The 24,955-nt window shown below is 49.1% G+C and overlaps 2 protein-coding genes across 2 annotated transcripts in view; one reads left to right on the forward strand and one right to left on the reverse strand.

The window, feature by feature from the left end:
* The window catches only part of MAPKAPK3 (MAPK activated protein kinase 3), a 108,129-nt gene that overhangs the window by 26,116 nt on the left and 57,058 nt on the right, over window positions 1-24,955 (forward strand). The window lies entirely within an intron of this gene.
* Window positions 15,690-24,949, reverse strand: CISH (cytokine inducible SH2 containing protein). Its single transcript, XM_035338049.1, has 3 exons — window positions 24,018-24,949; window positions 19,308-19,534; window positions 15,690-18,815 (listed from the first exon to the last, which is right to left on the reverse strand). The coding sequence occupies exons 1-3, from the start codon at window positions 24,062-24,064 to the stop codon at window positions 18,313-18,315; spliced, it is 777 nt and encodes a 258-aa protein (XP_035193940.1). The 5' UTR covers window positions 24,065-24,949; the 3' UTR covers window positions 15,690-18,312.

Below are 24,955 nucleotides of genomic sequence, written 5' to 3' on the forward strand. Positions count from 1 at the left end.
TTCTTTCTCACCTGAAGCATCTGAAGTCCTGAATTCAAGCCCTCCACAGTCCATCCTCCATCAACTCATCCCGTGTGCGCTGATTCCTCCCTCTTGTGCTTGTATACCAGAAGGATGAGCGGTATCATCCTCAGCAGAGAGTGATTTCTTGTCATAGCTTCTCTACAGTCTCCTGAGTCTCTGCTGGTGCGTGGTTGATGCAGGCTCTGCTGGGAATGAGTGCACGCACTTAGCAGCCATCTTTCAAAGACTGCCTGTAGACTCTTCACCTGGAACCTTCCTTTCTCTCCTAGCAGGTTCTGTTTCTTTTTGGTTTTCTTCCAGTGGTAAGCCTTGAGGGATGGAGGGAGCAGCATATTTGGGTCATCTGTAGATATCCTGCTTTAGTGGAGTTATTCCCTGGCCTTTTAGGGTGCCCTCACTGTGTCTGAACATAGCTGAACAGAGCTAGAACAGAGCCCTTTTCTTTCAGGACTCCATTTCTCCCTCCTTCACCAAATAGTCTCCTTTGGATGCAGGTACGTGTTGAAGATAACACTGGACTCCTTGATTTTGTGACTTGTTGCTTTGCTACAGCAAAGAGACAGGATGGAGCTGAGAGAAGCCAAGAAATTCCATACCAAGTAAATAAGTATTTATCTTTATTGCTCCTCTCTTTCCATTACTCTCACTAGCACAAATAGTTGCGGGTGCCACTTGATGTTATTACATTATTAGTTAAATGCAACATCAGCTGCTGCTTATGTGGCTAGGACCCACATTTTAGATGTTACCTCCAAGGTACAAGTGGTGGTGTTTTAACAAATGGAATGCTTCTTGTTGCTGTTGCAGATGAGCAGTAGAGAGGTAGAACAATTCACTTTTTGTTTGAGGGATTCTTGGTCAGCCCATTGTTACATTTCATAGAATCATAGAATGGCTTGGGTTGAAAGGGACCTTAAAGATCATCTAGTTCCAACCCACTGCCGCTGTGTGATCTAGCCACACGCTAGATCGGGTTGTCCAGGGCCTCATCCAACCTGGATGGTTTACTATTTACTTTCCTTTTAAGAAAGTTTGCACACAACTTATTTACTATGTGCATCTCCCAGAGGTGAAACAAGATTTAACTTTTCTGGCTGGCAGCTTTCAAACAACCTGCGCTATGGTCCCTCAGAGAAACTATCAATGAGTTCACTTGCTATGAATTTGTTACCTAATCTGAAGGTGCAGGGAGATGATGAGCTTGCTTGTCTTATGGAAACTGGTATCCTACATCAAATGGATCCTACCCCTCCACAGACACACACATTTTGCTGTAATACTTCCTTTATCCTGTTAATGAAAAAAACCCTCTTCCAGATGTTAAATGCATAGTTATTTCCTGCTTGAGCGCTTGCGAGGTCCTTTGCAAGTGATAAGCAATTCCGGGGATTGAGAAACTGAGCATGGCTGCATCCTCTGCAACTTGGACTGGCATCTGTGGCACTTCGGCTAACTGAGTTATGCCACATGCTCTCTTGGCTCCTAGTGTACAGCAGCTTTTGCCCTTCCTCCTTCTGGGTGTTCTCTGTGCCATGTTGTCATGCCAAGAGTTGCAGTGGAAAATCCTGCTTGCTGGACTCCGTGCAACCTGCAGGCGGACGGCAGGCGCTGGTGCAGCGGGGAGCTTGGAGCAGCTGGAAAGAAATGGGAATACTTGCAGCATGTCTAAACCCCTGCCTGTCTCTTTGCAGTGACCTAAGAGCAGTGCAGGAGGCATGAGGATCCCCGTTTCTTTAGCCATAGGAAACGTCTCTCTGATCTGAAATGAGCAGTATCATTAGAAGAGGCTTTTCCTTGTAAACTGGCTCTCAGGTGGGGCTTGGGGAAAGCTTGTGCGGATTTCTCGTTCAGCAGTGGATGAGAAGCTTCCGAAGGCATTCTCAGCACCATATGGTTGCACAATGGTCTTGTGCCAATGTAGTTGTTCCCTCCTGCATATCTCTCCCTATTTGTTTGCCTTCTCATTTGTTAGTTTTTTCTCCTGTTGCATGAGGCTATCTGGGAGGATGTTGGAGGGCATGCAGACAGGTGGGAGTTTTAGGAGCAACACAACATCCTAGAGTAAAGCATCAGCAGTTGTCCTTATTGGTGCTTCTCAGTCTGAAGGGGAAGTTTGAGCAGCTCAAAGTCTCTGCAAACCATCCGTGAAAACAGGGTCAGGAATAGAGCAGCCAGCAGGGCCAGGGAGGTGATCATCCCTCTGTGCTCTGCTCTGGTGAGGCCACAACTCGAGTGCTGTGCTCAGCTTTGGGCCCCAAGAAGGATATCAAGGCCCTGGAGCAGGTCCAGAGCAGGGCTGTGAAGCTGGTGAAGGGCCTGGGACACAAGTCCTGTGGGGAGCGGCTGAGGGCACTGGGGGTGTTTAGTCTGGAGGAGGCTCAGGGCAGACCTCATTGCTCTCTACAGCTCCCTGAAAGGAAGGTGTGGGGAGCTGGGGGTCGGCCTCTTCTCACAGGTAACTAGTGATAGGACTAGAGGGAATGGCCTCAAGTTGTGCCAGGGGAGGTTCAGGTTGGAAATGAGGAGACATTTCTTCTCAGAAAGAGCAGTCAGGCATTGGGACGGGTTGCCCAGGTGGAGTCACCATCCCTGGGGGTATTCAAGGAAAGGTTGGACATGGTTTAGTGGGTGACACTGGTGGTAGGGGGATGGTTGGACCACATGATCTTGAAGGTCTTTTCCAATCCCAGTGATTCTGTGGTTCTATCTGTACCACGCTCTGCTTCCCTGCTCCTAGGTCTTCCCAGAGAGAGCAGACACATCTGCAGTGGGCTGTCTGTAGTGATTCCTGCTCTGAAATATTTGGCTTTTTTTTTTTTTGCTAGCTGTGACTGCTGGAAGAATTCGATAGAATTTGTGAACCAGTAGTTACAGCCCACTTGAATGTGAATTTACTCCCATAAATAGAAGGTATCAGGGAGACACTGGAGAGCTCAACCCCATTCATCTCTTGACTTAATGATTGTTGGCCTTTCAGGTTGTGCCTGCTTCACTTTGCACAGGATCAGAGATCATCTGTTCAGATGGGAGAGAGAGATGCACTTAGAGGCAAAGAGCCCAAGGCAATAGATTGTAAAAATGTGAGCAACTGTGTTTGCATCCTGTCTGGCCTATGTTCATGGATAATCCCTTTCATTTCCCTAAATTACCTGTGAACACTTCCTTACTCCCAGTTCCAAACTGCAGTTTGGAGGTGCTGCTTAATAATGAATTGCTGCCTTTGTTTTGTGGGATGGAGATGTACGAAGTAACTCCTACATATCCCTTAGTGACTTGTGCATCAAAATGTAGGTTAAGGGTAAGTTAGCCATGATAAAATTAACACCCATGCTGAATTTGGCAAATTTTCATAAAGCCTTTAGAAAACCTCAGATGAAAACCCTGCAGAAAGCCAGTTGCTGTAAATAACTGTGGTATGTCGCTGTTCTCCTACATATCTTGCCATTGCTTTCAGAGTTACGGCGTGTATGAGGTTTCCAAGCTTGCTTCCCGCTGCTCCATCTTCACGTCAGCGGGATGTACAGCAGTGAGCGATCTCTGCTCGTCCCAAAGTCCAGAGAAACATTCACAGGCAGTGACAGGTCACACTGCAGGGATGCTGAAGCCAGCACAGTGTCCGTTCTGTACGCAGCCATAGCGCTGCCGGCCTGGGAGCAGCGCAGCTCTCTGCCAGACCCCATCCTCCTGAGCTTGCAAGATCCTGGCCAGCAATGGAGCCTGGGTGAGTGCCTTCCCAAGCCTGCTCTGCTGCCTTTGTAGGTATCGCCACGCTTCCACCTCCTCCCCTGATCAGGTGGGAGTGGAAATACTGGAGGGATCATCTTGTGTGTCCCCTCAGGCTTTCTAGGTAACCGAAGTGTAACTCTCCCAACCTTGCAGCGCTCTGTGACCTTGTAAACCCTGGGGCTCCCTTTCAGAACCCTGGTGCAGCAGGTAGAGGGGTTGCTGTGTGAATTGTGTGTGTTCTCCCTGCGTCCGTGGCCTTACATCTGCCGCCGTACAGTGCTGATCACTGCTAATGGGTGTGCGTAGTGGAGAGCGATTCCTGTCACGTGGTGAATTCTGAGTCATTTTTTGCCCCGCAGCTCACTCTGAAAAGTGAGTGAAACTGCTGTCCTGCTGCTTCTGCAGGCCTTGATCCACAACCCAAGGCAAGGGCCGGCAAGGCGTGAGGTGCAGGCGTGGCTCTTGATGTCCTTTCCAGACACCAGGGAAATTTCATCAGCAGCATCGTCTGGTTCCCTGAACAGCATTTCCAGCTGATCCTGTGCCTAGCATCTTCCCCCTGGGTTTTCTGTATTTCACAGAATTTGCCCATAGAGCAAAGGTGTTTTTTGTTTTTGTTTTCCATTTTTCTTTTCCTTTTAATAAAACATGTTCAATTAGCTTCCTTAGAAAAACCTCCCTCGGCACTCTGATTGGGTGCCTGGCAGAGGAGGGACTGCTGTCAGCATGTCTGAGTTCCTGGAAGAGCTGAAGTGCAATAAAAATGACCCCAGGGAGCAATGGGCTTTCCGCAGAAACCGACAGTCTGGGGGAGGGCTGACTGAGACTGGATGGTTTTAAGAGCTCAGTTCCTTTCCTTTCTGCAGCCTCACTGAGACATGGAGGGAGGGAGAGCGCTGCACACAGCTCCGACCACATCATTCAGCAGTAGGGTCTTCATGCTTCTGCGGCATCGTGCTTGGTGAGGGCACCATGCCATCCTGCGCTTCTCTGTGTGCCACAGGGCGCCCTGCAGGTGTCCGTGTTACTTCTGGAGACCCAAATGCTCAGCAGAGGACTTGTCCACGCCTTATATAATCAATTTTTATTTCTACATCACACTCCCATTTGTATGATGTTTTCTTTGACTATTTTACTTGTAGTGGACTTGCCTCTCTGCTTTTAAGGAAACAAACCTTGAACTGCAGATTTCATAGCTGCAGTTTGGTCTGTTCCTCAACTTGCACCTCAGTGCTGATCTGGTTACAGGGCCCATTGTTATCTGGATCGTTGTTATCCTGCAAACACTCCGGTACTTGCAGAGCTGCTTCAAGCCTGTGTCTCCTGTTGTCTGAACCAAATGTCTTCAGCCTAGTGTCTGAGGGCACTCGGGGAAGAAGGGAACATACGTCTGCAGTCCTTACAGTAGGGGCCTAAAGGAATTAACATTCAATGAAAAATCTGCCTGTGTTGCAACCTGGAAATAAAACAGCAGTGGAAATGAAAGATGTAGAAGTTTCTTTCCACCCCAGCTTGCTTGCCTCTGAGCGCAAAGAAGAGTTTCCTCTGGGTGTGCAGCCCGGGACGTGAGCAAGCAGGGGAAGGTGCTCCTGCTTCAGCGCTCTCAAACTGAAACCACCGTACAGGGAAATGCGTGCACCTGCTTTGCATGAGAGCAGGTCATGGTCGCCACGTGCAGGGCAGCAGGAAGGCAGCAAACTCTTGGAGCCTGCAGCTTCAGCCCCTTGGAGCTCGGGAGCGGGTCTATATCAAGAAGTCTGTGCACTAAGGCAGCACGTGGATTTACAGCGTGCTCGCTGCTGCCCATATCTTCCACAGAGGCTGTGACTGCTGTGTGGCACCAGTCCTCTGCAGCTCACAGTTTTATGTAATGTAATGACTCACTGAAATAATTTAATTGCCCCGTGCCTGAAACCGAGACCAGGACCGTGAGGGACCTGGGGTGGTCTGGCAGGGTTCTGCTGAACTCCCGCAGGTGCCGCCAGACTCCGAGCGTGCCCAGCTATTGCCCTGGAAAGAAAACAAGAGGAAGATCAAGTCCAAAATATGGAACCTCAGTTACAAAACATTACTGCACCTTTCAAAGGAGGAAAAAGAAAATAATATTTCAAGTGGAGCAGGTTGAGCACAATTAAAGCATTCTCCTCCCAAGCTCCTTTGGTCTGCTGCAACAAGCTGTGGAGACTCAAATAAAGTATACACATAACAAAGGTACTTGACATTTAACAGCTCAGGGAAGTGAAACTAATCAGATATGTTGTATGAAAACAGCAGGAGGGAAATGCTCTTTTGTAGCTGGTTTCTTTCCAAACAAATCATCTTAGTCATCTTCTGTCGAGCAAACACAGGGTGGAATACATGTTTGCCCTCAGAAGGGTGTAGCTAAGATGTTAATAGTAGCAGAATCCAACTTTCCATGAAAAGCTCATTAGCAGATGAGAGGAGTCAGGCCTGCTCGGGTATTTTAATATTTTGCCGCACCTGCTGCGCCCGGCCGAGTTCCCGAAGAGCAGTTGTGATTCACGGCACGCGCTGCGAGCTGTGAACCCGCGTGGCAGGGAACGAAAGCGCGTGGTGTGGCCGGCGGACGAGAGATCTGCCCTGAGCATTTTTCAGCTGAGAGGGAAAGGAGCAAGGGAAGACCTCGTGTGGTTGTGAGCCCAAGAGACGGCTTTGCTTCCTGAGTTTGTAAAGCCAGGCTTAGCGATGTGTTTTCTTCCTCTGCATGGGGATTCCCACAGGGACAAGAGAAAAGATTGAGCTGAGCCACTCGTGCGCGCTCTCTCGTTGCCGCGCTGGTGGACTTGTCCTCTCCTGGCTGCGCTGGGCAGAAATGAGCTCGGGCTGCTGGCAAGCCCTTCGCGCCTGGGTCTGTGGCTGCGCTGCAGCGGGCACCAGCACGTCCCCTTTGTACAGCATGGCTTTGGGCCTGCCTTTCCCCACGCTGAGGTCACTTGCGTCGGTTTGTCCTCACCACGGCGGTGCCGGACACCAGCCCCTTTGTGTGCTGGTTTCTCCAGAACTGTTTTTGAGGTTGTTTAGAAACTGCACCGCAGGAGACCCTTCAGGCTTGGGTAGAGCCGCCTTCATTTTGATGATGGGCGTTCTGCCCACTGCTCGTAAAGGACGCTCCCGGCTAGAAGTGAGGCTGGGGCTCCGCAGGAGGCTTCCAGCTGAGGCTTTTGGTCCGAGCTCCTGCTGCAGCAAGGATGGGGGATGCCTGACCCACACCATCCTCACCAGGCCACCCGTGGGCACCCTTCACCCTGTGCCGTGGCTTGAAATCCACTGACAGGACCTGGAGCGCCAGCATAGCCCTGCATCATCCCTGGGGGCAAAGGATAGATCGGAGCACATCCTCTGTCTCACAGGGCTTTGGATAAAGCGCAGAGGATTACTTTTAGCTTCAGATAGCAATGGGAGCTGCCTGATAACCAGAATAACTGGTTTAAATGAACACAGCTACGGTCTGTCTGTTTTGAATTGGATGCTGAAGAAATGACCTACTTTCCGCAGGGAGAGCTGTCATTTTAAAGCAAATGTTAAATTGTTACTTGGTAACTGTGTAGGTTTTGAAGTGCCTTTAATAGTCCCACTCTGTCCTCAGCTACTGAGTTTTGTAGCTCCCTTTGTGTGTCTCGAGGTCAGGCTGGTCGCCACCGATAGTTCTGTATCGCTCAGATATTCCCTGATGATGTGGAAGCAGATCACCAGTACTGGGAGCAGAAAGAAGGAATGACACGAAAATGCAGCTCATCCAGACACTTCTGTCAAGTACCACAGAGGAGATGCACATTCAGTCCTTGCGTCCTCAGCCTTTTGGTTTCTGTCTCCCCGCAGGATGCTTGAGGCAGCCGCAGAGAGGACACGCAGAGCCCTGACATCTCTCTGCCCCAGAAGAACAAAGGAGGAAATGTTTCTTATTTGCCCCTTTTCGTTCTGTTCCCTGGAGGCACACATTGTTCAACTGAGAGACACTGCAGCTGCTCTACAGCTGTAAAAAAAAACAAGTTACTAGAATTCATAATGTCAATAATCAAATATCATTTTATTTTTAATCCAGAGACTTTTCTGTGCAGATTGCTGATGTCTTTTCATTTTGCTCTTCTGCCTTTATTGCTTTGACTATGTGCAGGTTTGCTAGTACGCCCGTACCCCTGTGCTTTATTTGTTGCTGTTGGAGTAACACAGCCACCATTCTTTTCAGAGTACAGAGCAAGCTAGGAAGTTTGTGTCTGTGGAGAAAGGCTTCAAAACCCGGTCCTTGGTGGTTGTTAACTGAACCATGACAGAAGAGATCCCTGCCAACACCTCAGCACACATACTGACCCTAAGGTTCAGAAACTGGGCATGGAAGATGAGCATACATGAACACTACGTGATTGCTGGGGCTCTGTCACCCCCATCCCCACGGACACGTGATTTTGGGGTGCCTTCTATAAAGAGCTGGGCTCTTTCCTTGGCAATGGTTCCAACTGGCGTGAATGCCTTAGTGACAGAGATGGTAAAGGGCCTGTTTTATTCCCCTTTTCCTCTGGTTTATGCCACAACATATAAATCTCATTTAACTCCAACTCTCTTTGTGTCAAAATACCATCTCTACAAGGCAAAAGGTACATGAAAAAAACAGTGTTTCCTGGCATAATTTGGAGTGCTTCTTCTGTAGGCCTTAATAAGCAACTCCGTCCAAAAACTGCTGTAGTGATTTTATCAGCCTTAGTAGTGCTTGGGGGCAAGTGTACAATAAATCAATTCCTTTATACTTTGTTTTCCTGAGATATTGTCTTTTGAGGTGCCCACCTTAGAAAGCAAACATACTGGAACAGCAAGGCACTGGACATATTTGGATCTGTGGTTGGTCACGGTAAACCCTTTGAGGAGTGCTGTCCTCAGCTGGCTACGTCACCTCGTATTTGTTGGGTCATCACATGAGATAGCTGGTACCTAGAATCAACCAGTGTCATGTAACACTTTTCACTAAATAATTTGTTCTGTCAATAACTTCAGAGAGAGTTTTGAGAGCTTGCAGCTTCTGCTCCTGGAAGAACTAATGATGCTGGGTATAGGGCTCACTGAAGGATATTAGTTACCGTAAGCCTTTGGGGTTTTAGTTGCACCTAAGTAATAGGCAGAAGAGGGATGCTAGTTGCTGCTGCTGTGGGAGTGGGAAGAGAGAATTAAGAAACAGCCTCTTTGACAGGTACCTCTTTTCCTTGCCCCAAGAACAATATAATGTTTTGGCTCACAGGAAAACAACTGTCTTTGGTTTGAGGAGCTCGTTGACAGGAGTGTTCTCTTCCATCAGCTAATGCCTGGAGAAGAACTGTGACAGAGGAGGTGATCGTTAGAGCGGTAACAGGACAAAAGGAAAATACAAATAAACTACACATTTAACATTCAAAAAGCCCGCTCGTTGCCTCCTGCCAATGGGGTAAGAAGCATAAGCAAGATAATGTGTTTTCTTATTGTTTATTACTCAAGTAGGTCTGGATCGGTAACGTGGGGCAGCGGTTGTCTGTTACAGTGGGCCATCTCCCTCTGAAGTCACCTCTCTTCCCATCCGAAATTGAAAGGCGTATTTCCCCTTCCAGTAGTTGTGACGGACCCTCCCTTTGAAACCATGATTACTGTTTGTGTGAAGAAGTCATGCCAACATGGTATTCAAGGCATATTTTCTGTCAAAATCTGCTAATATATTCAACATTCGGAAACAAACAGAAGTCAGCACATGACATTTTCACTGGCTACACAGCTCCGTGCCATGCAAGGGACTTGTGACACTAACGTGAGCTGTTTTGCTTTCAGCTGCATGCCAGATTTGCACTGTACTGTGTACTACGTGCTCGCCTTGCCACATAAGACAGGTTGTGCTCTACAGGCGGGCAGTAGCGAGCGGAGGGACGTGGCAAAGAACAGCCTTCATCTTCTGCCCCGAGCAGGGGGCACCGCGCGGAGCTGGCGTCCCTGCCTGCAGTGCTGCCTGGCAGAGCACGGCGACACGCCTGCCCGAGCCCAGAGCCGAGCTGCGGGTTGTGGGCAGCCTGCGGGTGCACCAGGAGCTCAGACAGCAAATTGTGAGGATGAAGAGAGAGGTGAGCAGAACTGAGTAACAGGCAGTGTGAGAAGCGGCAAGACAGTCTGGTTTGTGTCACCTACGTGGTCTAGCGGGAAAGTGAAAAATGCAGCTATTCACTTTGTACCAGAATCAATGACTCCTGCAGCAAAGTGTTTCCCCACTAACTTAATGACCAAACTCTTCCTCCCTGCTAGCTTTCAGTATCCAGAGCGCCGAGGTGTTTCGACATTTGCATGCTCTTGCTTGAAGCAGCTGTTTGTGCATCCCCCTGAGTCAGCAGCCTGGCAGGTCACAGCAACCCCGTTCCTTACTCCTGAGGATTTGATCAGCAGGAAAAGGTTCTGCATGCACAGGGAAGCCTTCAGTCTGTATTCTAGGAAAGGAATGAGCCAGACAGAGGCCCCATATTGGCCCCATATGCGGTCTGCTCAGCCCCCAGCTGACCCAGCAGTTCTGCGGGGCTACGTGGCACAAGTTTTTCGCAAAATGTTGCCCAGCACCTCTCAGCCAAGATGGTTTCATAGCACAGGGTTGGGGCGAAAGGAATTAAAGGAGGGTGAATTGCAAAGAGTCGTAGAAGAATTTAAGTAGTATTCCAAAGCCAAAGGCTTGGAAGTGGAGGAGGCATTTTCAAAACGTTGCAGAGATTTTCAACAAAGTTCCCTGGAAATAACGTTAAGTAGTTTTTTTACGCTTTTTCAGAATTGCATTTTAATCTTAAAGTGCCTTTTATGACTACTTAACCATTTCAGACAAGTGCAAACACATAGCATGTGCACTGTACAGCATGTTTCTTCATATTTACAGGCTTGGAGGTAGTGTTTTGAACTCTGCCTCTGGAGTGTTTGGCAATGCCTGCTATGACATTTGCATGATGGGAAGAGCTGTTGCCAAGTTGGGTAACTCTGACAAGTATAAACACAGCTCTGCCTTCTGTAAACTAGATTTCAAACCATATTGCTGTTCTGAGGAAGAGAAAGTCCTGACATTAAAGCATATGCAGTCTTTCTGATCAGCTATTAAATCTTTTCTTTGCTGGCTCACGATGAGTGCGCCTGTAAAGAGCAAACAGCAAGAAACGGTGGGGTGGCATGGCATGGGCACGGGCACCCCTGGAACTTAGCACAGCGTCTTGCTGTCTCTTTGTCACAAACATAACCCAGAGCTGTTGTTTTTAGGAGCTGTCATCACTGAAAGCTCGGTGTTGGCCACTGTGAAATGAATTTGCTGAGATCAGTCAGGATGTGCCTGGTTTTCCACGGACCGATGGTTACACCCCGAACTGGCATTGCAAATGTACCGACTGGTGTAGTTGGAGTTGGAGGTGAACTCGAGAGAAGCCACCATTTATTTGTACAATGAGCTTGCTTTCTGCTTTCAAAGAAGAAATGCCCAGGCTGGGATTTATGCTGGTGTGTGAAGGAAGGCTTCCTTGTATGACAAGCTGTGCGTCAGCATTTTAGATTTCTGTACGATACTTTCTTCTAATGCCAAATTCATGTCAGAATTACACCAAGGATAAAATCCTTGCTTGTGAAGCCTGGAATATTAAATGGACCAAATTCAGCCCTGAAGTAAATGAACTCCCATCACACTCAATGGGAAGTGAACCTGGATTTAGCCCGCTTTGTTTTGCAGGTTTCTCAGGCAGGGCTGTGTCGGTACGAGCAGCGCTGCTCCAACAGCTGCAGTCAGGAAAGCTGCAGTACCTTCCAGATCAAGGCAATCACATGATGGAGTTACGCAGGCTGCCAGGCCGGAGTCCAAGAAACTCAAGTCCTGGCTGAGCTCCGCCACCGATTTTTGGTTGACCAGCTCATCCTTTGTCCTTCCATCTGGCATATTTATATCAGAAGTTTTTGAGAAATACCAAGTCTCTGATTATATGTTTGGTCATTCCAATGCTGCAGTAGTCAGTATCATTTGAAATTTTCATTGTTACTGTAGTTGCGTGGGGTACAGTAAAGCAAATGCCTTTCCTCTATAAAGTGCTCCCTTAAGGAACCATTTTTACAACTGCCATCACATTCATGTTTGCAACTCAAATTTGAGCTGCTGCAACGTGCAGTTATGCCACAGTTCGGAAGTAATGGCAGTTCAGGAAAAAACCTTGCCAGAAAGGGCTGAGAAAGAGGAGCAAAAAGGGTGAGAGTAGTTCCTGATCCCAAAAGGAAAACCCTTTTCTGCAAACCTAGAAAGGTCTGTCGGACTGGAAGCAGTTCTAACTGCATCCTTTACTGTGCTGGGGCAGGCTGCCTTCTCTGGTAGCTGGTCTTTTCTGTGCTTAAACTGCTGAGATGGTGATTGTGTAGGGATGCAAGACCAGCTCCGTGTGGAGCTGACCTGGAGCCCAGCAGCCCTTCTCCAGCTGTGACCAATACTGTGGGATTAAAAGGAGACTGGGAGGACTGGGCCACCAGTGGTTTGCAGTAAAATTTCCTTTTTCATCAAGTCTCATCTTCATCTTTAATGAATGTTAGCTGGAATTTTGAGGTTTTGTCGTATTCCTTTCTCTTTCCTAATCAAAAAGCCCTCCAAATTATTACATGAACTGTTAAGTTATTATGTAAAATCCAAACCATGGTTTCCCTGCAGGGACCTTTTTCTTAGTTTCCTTTTGAAGTTTATTGCCCAGGCTAATGGTGAAACTGTTAGAATGATTTTTCTTCTGTCAGGTGCATATTTTGCCTGCCAGTAACCTCCTCCGAACAATATCATATTTTTTCAAAGAAATAAACAAAAACCTAATTCTTGCTGAAATTCAGAGCAGTATGTTTGTATACACTCATCAATCTACGTGATGGCACCAGTGAAAGCCTCTAAGCTAATTTTATTCCTTGGCCCGGTTTGTCATTTTTCTTCAAGCTTGTTTTTGGATGTATAGCAGAGGTGACGATGGACGTCTGATGGATGTTGCAGCATTACGCCTGCTCCCAAAGGCCACTCTCCTTATTTGCTGGCACAGCGCATAGCACAAGCCACGCGATCGCTGTGCTTCACAGCAAGCTAAGTGGAAGATCGAAACGGGGTTCACTTGAGACAGCATTAGCCTCCGGTGCATTCCTGCTCCCTCACACTCCGGCACACGTGCTTATTAATATATATATATAGGCGGGACTGGGTGTAGGCAGAAAATTGACGTCTCAAAGGAAATGAGTCTGAGTCTCAATGCGTTATCAATGCACCTAACGACTGCACAGCCCTCTCCTTGCCGTCATGCCGTTAGGCAAGGCTGGTAGGACCGGGTTCTCCAGTACTCCCTCTTAGAAATTCAGTGCCAGGTTGCTGCAAACACAAAAAGCCCAAAGGATGAATATTTCTGCCCAAGGGCAGGGCAGATCTCTTGAAGTAATGTCTCCTTTTTACCTTTGGCTAGTTTATTTCACATGGAGCTGCCTAGTCTTGTGATTTTTTTCTTTCATTTTCATAGGGATGATGGGAGGGGTTCACTGAAAATGAGACTCAATGTGGTGGTGATACTGCTAGGACTGCGTGAGCTGGAAGATGTTGCCTGGCATCCAGAGCTGCTGCGGCCCATCTTTGCCAGCGAGTGCTGTACCCCGTGCTGCAGACCCTCCGGTGCTGATGGCCATAGGGGCGGGGATGAGGACAGTGCATTTGAGGCTTGCAAGTGTTTCAGCAGCCCTTTGGGAGAGACAAATGAGGACTGTGACTAAGTGGCTTTTGACAGATTTGAACATGAGAAAATGATTGGGCAGAGCAGAAGAGCCATACATACATTGCCCAGTTCATTTTGATTATAATTCTTGTAATTTCATAGCTAACAGACGAGACTGACAACGGAATTTGGACTGGAAGCGCCTTGTATTAGTTTGACTGGTTTAAAGCACCTGACCATGTCTGTCGTAAGAGAATGAATTACCCTGCTGATTCACTTCGGTTTTCTGCTGGTTCATCCGGCCTGTATAAAGGGAAGTCGTGCTCTTGAGAGGATCTCAGGAGAGGAACGGGATTTCAGTACATTTGCGAGGCTAGGAACATGTGAGCATGTGAGCGGGTTATTTTTCCCTTGCATGTGTTGCTGATTCAGAAAGCTGATTCTTTAAGACAGAAAATGTTACCATATGTGCCTGACGAACTGCAGGGTATTGCTGCTCTGGCAGCGAGCCATGGAAGCATGGTTTCAGTCATGGGCTGGGGTTTCTATTCCCTGTCCTATCAGTCTGCTTTTCAGGCTCTCAGGGAGGGCTCCACATCCCCGTGCCTATCTGTAGGCAGAAACTACAAAACAAGAGAGAATCCAACCAAACTGTCCTGCAGTGGCCGAGCACACCATGCAGGCGCTGCCGGGAGAGGTGTCGCGGCCGTACTTCAGTGACCGTAAAGGTCAGGCTGCATTTCCACGAGTGTCCCTATTTCCAGAGGTGTGCAACTCAGCGGTAAAAATCAGTTCAGTCTGCACGGAGGATTGGCACAGGAGTTCTCAGAAAATGAACCTGTTTGCTTTAACAAAATGTGCTGAAGATGCAGGAGTGGGAGTTGTTAAGATAACAGCCGATGCAGTAAAACCACGTGTGATTGCTGTTCTGTATGGGCTTGACTCATGCCCATCATTTCTTCCTTGAACCTGTGGAAAGGGAGCAGCAGGGGTTCATAGATGTAGCTAGGGTTTCATATATGTAGTTTAGCCCAGCTAAGAAATGAAAAAATAATACTTAATAATGTATCAGCAATGCTGCAGCTTTCTTTTCTGTGTTTCCTGGGGTTTTTCCAAGTTCCCTGTAAAAGGGGGGGTGCAGCTTTTTGTTCCTTTTGTTTTCATTTTTCCACTTAGTTTTTTTTCTCCCCCCTCTACCTCACTTTCCACATTTCCCATAAAATCAAGAGGGACATTGATTGTTTTTGTTTAATGACCTAAACCCGAGCAGGATATTGCGTCTGCCAGCATTTCCTGGTCGGTGTGCGATGATCAGGGTCTGGAAACAATGGTTGCTGATGAGGCCAGCCCCAAAGCAGCCCGGGAAGGACGGCACGTGCATCGGGAATATGTTAAAGGAATAGCTTGAACTTTGAAACTGGTGGATTCAGAAAGGGAGAATGATGGAGAGGGCCTAAGTGAGGTTTTCTTGCTTTCCTGAGCACGTTTTATTGTTTGCACTGGCTTAGAGCACACCGTGCCTTGCCCCTGCAGGTGGGGGAGTTGTGGCATGGGCATCTCTCCTGGGTAAGGAGTGCGGAGGGGCAAGTGTGGGGCACGGGATGGCTGCGGGGTTCCCTCAGCACACACTCTCCGTCTGGCAGTGCCAGGCAGGTGGGGTGGCCTCTGTGCCCCTGGGCCACCGCAGGGCACATCCAGCTCCCCAGTCCCTGCCCACAGGGAGAGACCAAGGCCCAGCGGCCGCAGAACGTTGGCAGAAAGCTGATGCCATGAGTCTCCCATCCAAAGCATGGTCTGCGCTTGCTGAACTCCTCTTTCAACACGACCATGAGCAGAATTTTTCTTTGGGGCCAACGTCAAGCCTGCTGTAAACAAATTGCCAAACTTCCAGTTACGTTCCATCTCCTTTCCCCTAGATTGTAATGGTTTTCTATGGCACACAGAAGCAACACAAAAAGCGTTCCTGTGTTTTTGTACATCGTTTTAAAAATGTTCCTTCGTCCCTTGGTAACCTGGGACTCGGGGTCCGCCACTGCTCGTCTGTGTGCAGTAGAAACGAGGCCCACACTGCTGTTGATTTTGGTGTTAACTCTCCCAGTATCTGAAGGGATTTCCTTTTTGATGAGGGTTTTTGTGTCTTGTTTGGAAAAAATGGTCGAGACTTTGCCCAGTCTTCTGGGGAGGATTTTTGTGACTAGCAAGTGAATTCATCCATCAGGATTTTACCAAAGACTTTTACATCGATTGGCTTTAAAATATATTTAAAATGTTTATTTAAAATCCAAGTCAAATGATTTTTAACAAACTGTCTCAAGATAGAAGAAACTGCCTTTTTGGAGTAACTGTATTGTTTATTCTTTGTATTGCAGTAGCACCTAGAGAACCCTATTGTGCTAGATGCGGTACAAACAGACAACAGAGGTGGTCCCTGCCCAGATGAGCTTACAGCCTTCAGCTTAGCCCCTGCACTGTCCTGCTGCTGGATTAACCAGGCATTTATTCTCCTTACGTGCTTCTGCCGTCCTGGCTGGACTCTCCTGGGGCAACAAGGTCAAACCTGCAAGCTTGATTTCCTCATTACCCCCAGCAGAGGAAAGATCAAGTAGGAGGGAAGTTTGATAGAGCTGAACTACTTGCCCTTTCCTGCTGTACAATTCTCAAAGTGAGCTTTAACATGCTGCAGATACCAAGGCTGTGGCCAAGCCATGCGGGCTTCCTGAGATCACTGCTGCTCCTTGAAGAGCGGTGGTTTCCTTGTTCCCAGTGTCCTCAGGCAGATAGAGGTGTTTGGATAAAAGGAAGCCTTTTCAGTGGTTTATGTTATATATATTATTTTTAAAAATGTTTTGTTTTGCCTTTTAAGTTCTCATTCAGTGCCTTCTCAGGGTTGCTGCCATATGGGGCAAGGGGGGAAGGATACAATAAAAAGCAAACCTGACATCACACGCTGTCAATCATCGAAGTATCAAAAACAAAGCTTTCAAGAGCACAAACTTGTATAAATGGGGGGGAAAGGGGGTGGAAAAAGGACACTGACTAAGCACATCAGGCCATCTTGTTCCTTTGTGCAGCTTTGACTTAGGGTGGAAGGAACTCCACCCACCGTTTGAGCTGGTCCACTGGGTCACTGTCCCATCCTTCCTCACCTCCTCTCTCAGCCCTCAGGTACAGCTGGGATTTGTCTCCTCTGAGTTACAGAGCCTTAGAGAGAGACTCCCACAGAGGGATGAACGAGGAATCCTTAAATCAGTTCGTGCCTCACAAAGGCATGGGGTCTTGGGAGCAAAATAAGCCAAAAGGTAATTTCTCTAGCCTTGTCTGTTCCCCTCTCTGCTCTCAGTGGCATGGACTGGCTCCTGCAGGCTGGGGAGGTAATAGGATCGTGCAGGTGAAGGAGAAGGGGCAACCTCTCTGTGCTTGTTTTGGGGCAGGTCCCATCTGCTCTTTGTCCCTCCCATCCATAAAAGAGCAAGGGAGAGCCATTGTGCTTCATTTGCAGGGGTGTGAAAAGGATGGGGTATGAGAATTAAACCCAGAGCAAAAAAATCTGTTTAAAGATAACAAACATGCAAGTCTGAGAAAGGGAGAAGAGAGGTCTGGACCTTGGCAGAGAGAGAAGTTAAATTGTGGTTTCCAGTGTGTGCTAGAACATTGCTCTGATTGAAGCCACATGGCTTGTGAATAATGCTGGCAGAAGCAGAGCAACTGGCAGTCTGGCATTGTGTTCGCAGAGAGGAAGGACAGCTCTTTCTGCTGAGGTGCGTGTAACTTGTTCTCCCCCCTGAAATAAATAAATAAATATCCTGAAGCTGTGTGTCACCGGTGCAGCTCAGCAGAGCTGTCTCTGAACCCCTGGTCAAGGAGACGCTGTTCCTGCCCCGTGTCTCGCGAGGCAAGGGCAGTATCAGGGACACGAGCCAAATGCAGAGTGCTCTGAAACCAAATCCTTCTGCCTGCAAATAAGAAAGTTGGCTTTCTGATTACTTGTTTCTAAATGTTTTGTCATAAACTTCCTCTTGAGAGGGAGAGGATGGAAAAATGGGATGAGTGCTCCCTGGCCCAAGCTCAGCACCCAGAATCTCTGCTTCGAGTCCTCAAGGAAGAAAGGCTTCCTCCAAGAAGCCTCCCCTCCCCAGACTGTGACCCAGCGTGCATGTTTTGGAGGTACACAAGCTGCTACTGATGTGCTTTGAGGTTACAATACCCAGCCCCCTGTAGCTAAGAAAGAAAGAAATTCTTTTTTACAATGTAGAGGTGGGTCTAGACGCAATCATCTCAATCCCGCATAGCCGACAAGTCTGCGGGAGCTTGGATGTGGTCTCCGGTGACCTGTTACAAGGCAGGCTCAAACACGTACTGTTTGGATGTAAATCCAAATCCAAATTCCCACAGATTTTTGGCTGCCAGTTGTCTGGGAGCCTTTAATCTATCTCTAATTCCACAAAAGAAAAAGAAACAAAACAAAACAAAACAAACAATAAAGTAAAAGGTGCTTTTAAAATACCATGAGGAGAGAAACTGCCATGGAAATAAATAGCGAAAATAACAAGGTTAACATCTCTGGGGTCACAGCAACTCTGAAATTCAAGTAGTGTGCACATGCCTACAGCACTTTCTCACAGCCGCTGTCGGCGCGGCCGGAGGTTCAGAGCTTGGATTGTGTCCCATTGTTCACTGAAACAACCAACTCCTCCCTGGTGCTGGAATGGATGTAGAGAGAAGGGGAGAGGAAAGATGGATGCAGTCTCTGCTGATCATCAGCTCTTTGCCGTGCCCAGTCGATGCCGCGCGGTAGCGGGACAAGGACACGTCAGAGTTCTCTCATTTCTGTTCCTGTCTGTCGTGCCTGAGACGCAGCGGCCATGCTTCAGAGCTGGAAAGGGTATTGCTTCAAATAGTCCCCCATCCGCCTGGGCAGGGGGAGCTGGTCCACTGCGGCCGTGGACTTGTTAATCCGTAGCCGGCACAGGTGCTGCAGGCTGGGGATGTTGTCTTTGCGGCCCAGCGGCCGGATGAGTTTCAAGTGTACTGCTGCTGCTGCCATCTCTTTCTGCATGGGAGGTAGAGGAGACGGAGGCGGGTACGGAGCCTCGGTCTTGCTTTCCGTTGTGCAGGACATGACGTAATGCTGGATAAGACTGACCACGTCTGGGAAGGCCAGGATACGAGGTTTGGACAAGTAGTTTGAGTCCAGCCGGAACTTGCCGTCAGTGTACTCGATGCGCACGTTGGTGGGACCTCGATTGGTCTTGACAGAGAGTGTGAACAGGTAGCTGGGGTGGGTGCTGTCCCGCACCAGGAAGGTGCCCTCCGGCATCTTTTGGAGATGCTGCTTGGCCTCACTGGCTGTGATGGATCCCCAGTACCAACCTGGAAAAGCATCCCAGAAAGAACTTGTTAGGGCAAGAGCGTATCGGAGAACGGGCGGTGCGTTTAGGAAAGCCTTGAGTCTGCTAAGTTCAGGGCCTGGAAAGTAACCAGGTGCAGACCTCGTAAGACCATCAGGAAAGATGGCAGTGTCGAGTGCCAAGGGTTTCCCACCCGCGCTGGGCCTTGGGTGGGGGCTTAGAGCTTTTGCAGCTATGGGAGTTTACAGAGAAAGAGGGGCTTCTCCATTCTTTTTCCAGATACAGTTAAAAAAGACAAAGACTTTGCTTAAGCTAGTAATAAATTACTTCATGAGACAAGTGCTGAGTTTGCAGAGAATGAAAATACTCTCGCTGCACCCACAACAGGCAGCTGTGCCTGTGACAAGACCCAGCTCCTATCTGAGTGGGACCAGGAGATCCCTCTTGGAGCTCCGACCGCGGAGCTGGCTCTCTGCTCCCCTCTATCCCCACGGCTTTGTGAGCTGGCCCTTACCAGATTCTCGCAGATAGGAGAAGGTTTTCGCAATGCAGAGAAGGTCTTCTTCAGGGTCTCGCGTCTGAGGTGGGTTGTTGTCTGGAACCGGTGCTGCAAAGGCAGGCGCAGACTCCTCCTGGAAGGCCGTAACTGGGAGCGGCTGCATGATCTGCTCCGGCAGATCCACCGCAATGCCCCTGAGTGACAGTCGCCTGATCTTCTCCTCTGCCAGCAAAGGATGAGGTCTGAAACGAAGGGCATACTGTGCTATTTTCCCTTGCCTTGAAAGAGGTTATGACGACTGTTCAGAGTGTGCTACATTGTGCGACAGCGTGTTACGTTCTACAAACAGATCTTCAGCACCACTAGGTGTCAAACAGACTGGCAAGGGGGAGAACGACACAGCTGAAGAAGAGCCCTAAGGAAGGAGAGACGCTGGCTTCTTTCACCTTGGAAAAGGTGGCCTATCTTGCAATTTAGGTTGGTTTGAAATCTGATGGTTTAGATGTTGCCTTTTAATATGTAGCTTCAGAGGCAATGAGATTCATAGCAGCATTCCAGCTCCGCTTACATCATTATGAAGTTGGAGCATTTCTTTTTCTGTCGGTGGGTTTATTAGTCATTTACTGTACTATAATTAGAAGCAGAAGTGGGAACGGCCTGGGTTTTGTCCTACCTGCTTTCTACTGAAGGTTGACCCGATCTTAAATGTGCCTGTTAGAACTAAGGGTGAGCTGATCTGGTAGCAGAGTAACGGGAATACTTGTTCTCACCAAGCCTGTGTACTCACAGACCTAGCATTCAAGGGCACAAAGGAGATCTCAGCGCGACCGTGATCCCTGCAGGATTACAGCAGCAGGAGGTTCTGCCACGGCGGGGCTGCTACGAGCAGCACTCCCCAGGCGTTAGCAAAGCTAACAGCAGGCAGTGGCTTCGTGCCCCTGGAGCCCTGGTGGGTGCCGGGCGCTCCTCTGCAGCAAGGCAGAGCTCTGGGGGCAGGGGTGGGTGCCCCGGAGGTCTCCGTGCCCAGGCAAGCTCCCGAGGAAAAGCATGAGGCTCTGTCTTGAAGCTCTTTGCCTTCTTATGCCCTGTTCTGCTGCACGTCCTGTGTTACACCCCCCACGCTCTCACTTGCTTAAGGCATTCTTTCAGACACTCAAAACAAAAGATGGATGAGTTTCCAGGGAAATGCAACACAGTCCTCAACATGAGGCTGTCCCAGCACCACAGGAACCAATGGGGACTGGAGAGGCGGCAGCCACCTCCACCCACATCGCTGCAGAGGAGGGAAGGAGATTCCAAAGCTGTCAGCTTTTCCCTTCCCCTCTTCTCCTCCTCTGTGCTTTATATAAACAGTTACGCTTTAGGTACCTATGCAGGAGTGTTGTAAACTGATCTGCACCTGACCATAGCTGCACCACACCCCCTCAAACTGCCAAGTCCCAGAGATGGGACTGGGAACCAGAAGAAGGGATTTGGGAGAAAAGTAGGCTGGATAGGGCCTGAAAATGATTTCATGATGATTTGAGAGTGGGAGCCAGTCAGCTCCGTGAGCCTGTGTTTCTAATAAAGCCATGTAGGTTTGGAGTAAGGCTTTTGTAAACCAGTGGTTAAAATGAATCTACAAAGTGACACTCCTGCCCATGTAACACATGGCAAAACCCCACTGTTCTGCCGGTACTTCTAAAAGAACATTCTTCCATTTTGCCATGTGTCAAACCATGTTCCAGCAGCAGGGTATTTACTGCTTCTGCATGGCATTTAATCCTCATGTATTAATTTCTATTTATGGGTAGGAAGCCAAATGTGATTGCTGTCCCTTATCTTCACCAGGCACCCTTGGCCACCAGGACCGCGTTTTCAGTCGCTTTGGGAGCACGGTGGGTCTGAAAACACTCTTGTACCTGGCTCCTGCTGCTGGGAAACCTGAGCTCTCTTCTAAGTCTCACCTGAGCTGCGTTTGTGGGTGATGAGGGTTGCATTTTTAAAGATACTTAGATGTCTCCCTCTTAATGAGATGGGCTTCAGGAATGTTACCTGCGCTCCTGGGGAAAGGAGATTCCCCATTCTCTGTTTCCCTGTTTGGAGCAGGGAGGGCTACGGGCTGGGTCCCTCCCCGCACCGAGCCCACGGTGAGAGCCTGCGGTGGGCACGCTGGGCTGCTGGCAGGGAAGCATCTCGCAGGCGTGCTCCCTGTTCACAGAGCTGCCAACGACTGTGCCAGGTGTCGGGCAGAGCCCGTCCCGCAGCCCTCACTGCCCGCTCTCTCCCCCCTGCGTACCGCAGGCCAAATTCCAAAGCTTTCCTCACTTAGTTTCACCTGGGAAGTTTTTCTGGTCTACCCCTTGGGAAACAATTTCCCACACAAAACAAAGGTTTTCTTGTTCCAGGCATGGAACTGCTCTTGTTTTGTCTTTCTCTATACCTGCGATTAGGAACTGGCTAGGTGACTGGGACGGAACAGGAGAGATAGCAAGGCTACGTGGGGAATACCCTCCGGTTTCATTGCAGAAAGCCGTTAATTCCAGCCTGTGTCCAAAAGACACATCGGCTGCGTGAACTTTCCAGTAGGTTCCTTTTCCAGAGCCACTGGTCATCCCTCTGAAGCAGGACCCATGTGTGTGAGGAGACGAGGCTTCCCTGTGCTCTCTGCTACCTGCAGCTGAAGGAGCCCGAGCCCCGGGCAGTCCCAGAGGAGATTGTTCCACTGCAGCCAGGGAAGGACCATGCTAATGCTCCTATTTTCCTTCTGCATGCCTGCCGTCTGCCCCTGTCCCCCCCTACAAAAGGGATCACAAAGGAGCTTGGCGGAACGCAGGGGGTATAAAAAATTCACCCAGACCAGGAGGTGGGGGTGCCTTAAGTGACTCCAAGTAGTCTGAAGAAAAAAGAGCTGCTGCTGTGGGCTAGCAGAGCAGCTCCAAGCACAGGAAAGGGAGGGCAGAGGGATCGGGGAGTAATGGCTGACTACGGCGTTCATGGGGAGGGGTACAGTAGGAATGAAAGCACATTGGCAAGAGGGACAAGAAGAGTTTGCTGGCCTAAGGACGTGTTGAAAAAGGTATGCTGAGATGAAAAAGTCAGCCCTTTGCTAGGGACAGAGTAAGTATTTGAACATAAATAGCACTCGTAAGAAAGAAAGTAGAGGAGAGACACGCAAGATCAGTGTGAATTGTTAGTACAACAGCTGCGATGAGGAGGAAAACAAACGTAAAAGATTTGGCAGGGCTGGCTGGTAGGCTGCGTGGAGTCTCGAGAGAAACAGCAAATGAACTTGCAGTGCTTTGGCAATTAGTGTTTCAAAAAGCCTTGGAAAGCCAAGAAAGTTCAAGAGAAGAGATATGTCTGATACCACTTAGTGTTAGCTTTGCAGTTACTTTGCTGATAAGTCCTTCGTAGCACAGTACAAATAGTACAAGAAAAAGTGAGTAGAGCTGCTCTGCTTTCTGTGAGCCCTGTCCCAAAGCTCCCATGCGAGCTTGTTCTGACTGGAAGGGAGGGTATGGAGATTGGGGTACGTGAAATCCTGTAGGGCAGTGAGAACGGAGCAAAAATGGTCACAAAGAAGACATTAAGAGACAGCCATCTACACATCTGGCTACATAACATGCTCTTGGTAGGAGATGGGAAGCAGTAGCTCCAGCACATTTAACCCTGGAGGGAAGCTTCAGATAAGGGTTTCACAAAGCATAAGCTGAAAAATGAATTTCCATTGCCGTGGCTGTAGGAACTGCAGCAGTACACTGAAAATGCGAGCAAAAATGAGCAAAGGAAAACCCACTCGAGTAGTAGGAAAGTATTGGTAAGCATGAGCTCTGTTGGTCTACGGAACGGATTGGGGGGGAAAGTGGCAGAAAAGTCCCCATGTTTTAGTCATTTCAAGCAGACAAGGCAAATGCGGTGCCTCTGAGGAAAATCCGCTGCGGGCAGGAGGGGTGGGCAGCCCTGGCATTTCGGCTCAGACCGAAGCAAACACCGGCACTTCCCAAGCACGCAGCATGTGTGAAAGCGCGGGGTGACTCCTGCAGCCCAGGTATTCACGCGGGCTGGTGACGGTGAGCCGAGCGGATCGTACAGACACTGAAGGGCCGACACACCGCTACCGGAGCCCGGTACCAGAGAAGGGGCTTTGCTGCTTCCTATTTTACTGAACAAATATGTCTGTGATGTAACTGTATGTGCCTCCTCTGGCTTTCATTTTGGCAGTGTGGGGAAGGCTGTATATATGCACATACACTCAACACCACACAGAAAATCAATAGAAAAAAAGGAAATGTGTTCAGCAGAAATATTTACTTAGAAGCAGACATGGAGGTCTGAACTCCAGGGACGGTTCTCCCCGCGAGAGGCTCGTTTCCACGGGGTGTCGGAGAACCCGTACGGTCTGGGTCTGCATCCCCGTGGGTGCTACACACACCGCACCAGACAGCACACAGGCTTTTACTGAGTTTGACTCCCCAAAAGACTGTGAATACCAAGTAACTTTTCAGCAACAGAAAGCACAGAAATCAGGAATACTTCATGGCCGCATGATTTTGGCCATGGAACCTACAGGGCAGACATAGAGGACCCACACAGAACTTAGTGCTCGGCCAGCCTAAGTCGTTCCCAACCCATTGTAATGTCCCACACGGCAACTCACACTAGCTGAAAAACCACCCCGGGGATCCTACGAATCCTACAAGGATCCCACCACAGCTTTTAAAAGAAGGCTGCAAGGCATCTTACCCCTGAACACAGAGGATCATGTCACTCCTGGACCAAGGGAAAAGCATTAAGTCTTCAGGAAGGTGGCAAATGCTTTCTCCTCTTCCTTCTCGTCCTCCTTGGCTCCTTGTGCTTTGCTTCCCAGATGGACCAAGCTCGTTCCAGCCTCGGGTCCGGGCTTCCCAGGAGGAGGCAGCCGGCGCGTCCCGGCCCTGCTTCAGCCCCGCGTCGGGCTGGCGGGGGACTCGGCGGGGCGGTGGAAAAGAGCGCGTTCTCGTGCCGCTTTCCAGCAACCAGCAACGGCAAAGTTTTAAAAATAACCAGAGAAAAGGGAGGCTACGTCTGCCTGGAGAGGACCTGATCTTCCTTCAAAGCAGTCTTTTAGGAAAAAATAATAATATTCAGAGCACTCTGAAATAATAATAAATAGGTATGAATAAATAGCCTCTCCCTGAATGCATGGGAGAGGAGAGCCGGGAGAGCAGCAACCTGCTTTTTCAGGGACTCCAGAAGTAATGAAGCTCTGAGAAAAAAAGAAAAAAGAAAAAAACTACTAAGTAATCTTTTGTTTGCCCCTTTTAATCTGTTCCAGGAAGTGAGGGATTCCTGGAATCGCATTGTATTCACATCACTCTTCCGATATCAGCCACGCGAAAAAAAAAAAAAAAAAAGAAAAAAAAAAAAAAGAAACCCCAGCCCACCCCGGCAGGTATAAATAGCCGCGTCCGCTGCGGGCGCGCTGCTGGCAGCGCCGGGGCCGCGGTTGGGGGGCTCGGAGCGGAGCGGGGAGAGAGGAGAGGGGCCGGGCCGAGCTGATCTGATGTGATCTGGGCCGAGCCGGGCTGGGCCGGGCCGTGTTGGGCCGGGCCGGGCCGGGCCGGGCGCGTGTTCGCGGAAACGCCTTTGATCCATTTCCAAGAACTTTCCAGGAACGCGGGGCCGCCGCGCCGGGCGCTGCC

The sequence above is a fragment of the Oxyura jamaicensis genome, chromosome 12 (assembly GCF_011077185.1).
Source record: "Oxyura jamaicensis isolate SHBP4307 breed ruddy duck chromosome 12, BPBGC_Ojam_1.0, whole genome shotgun sequence".
Lineage (NCBI taxonomy): Eukaryota > Metazoa > Chordata > Aves > Anseriformes > Anatidae > Oxyura > Oxyura jamaicensis.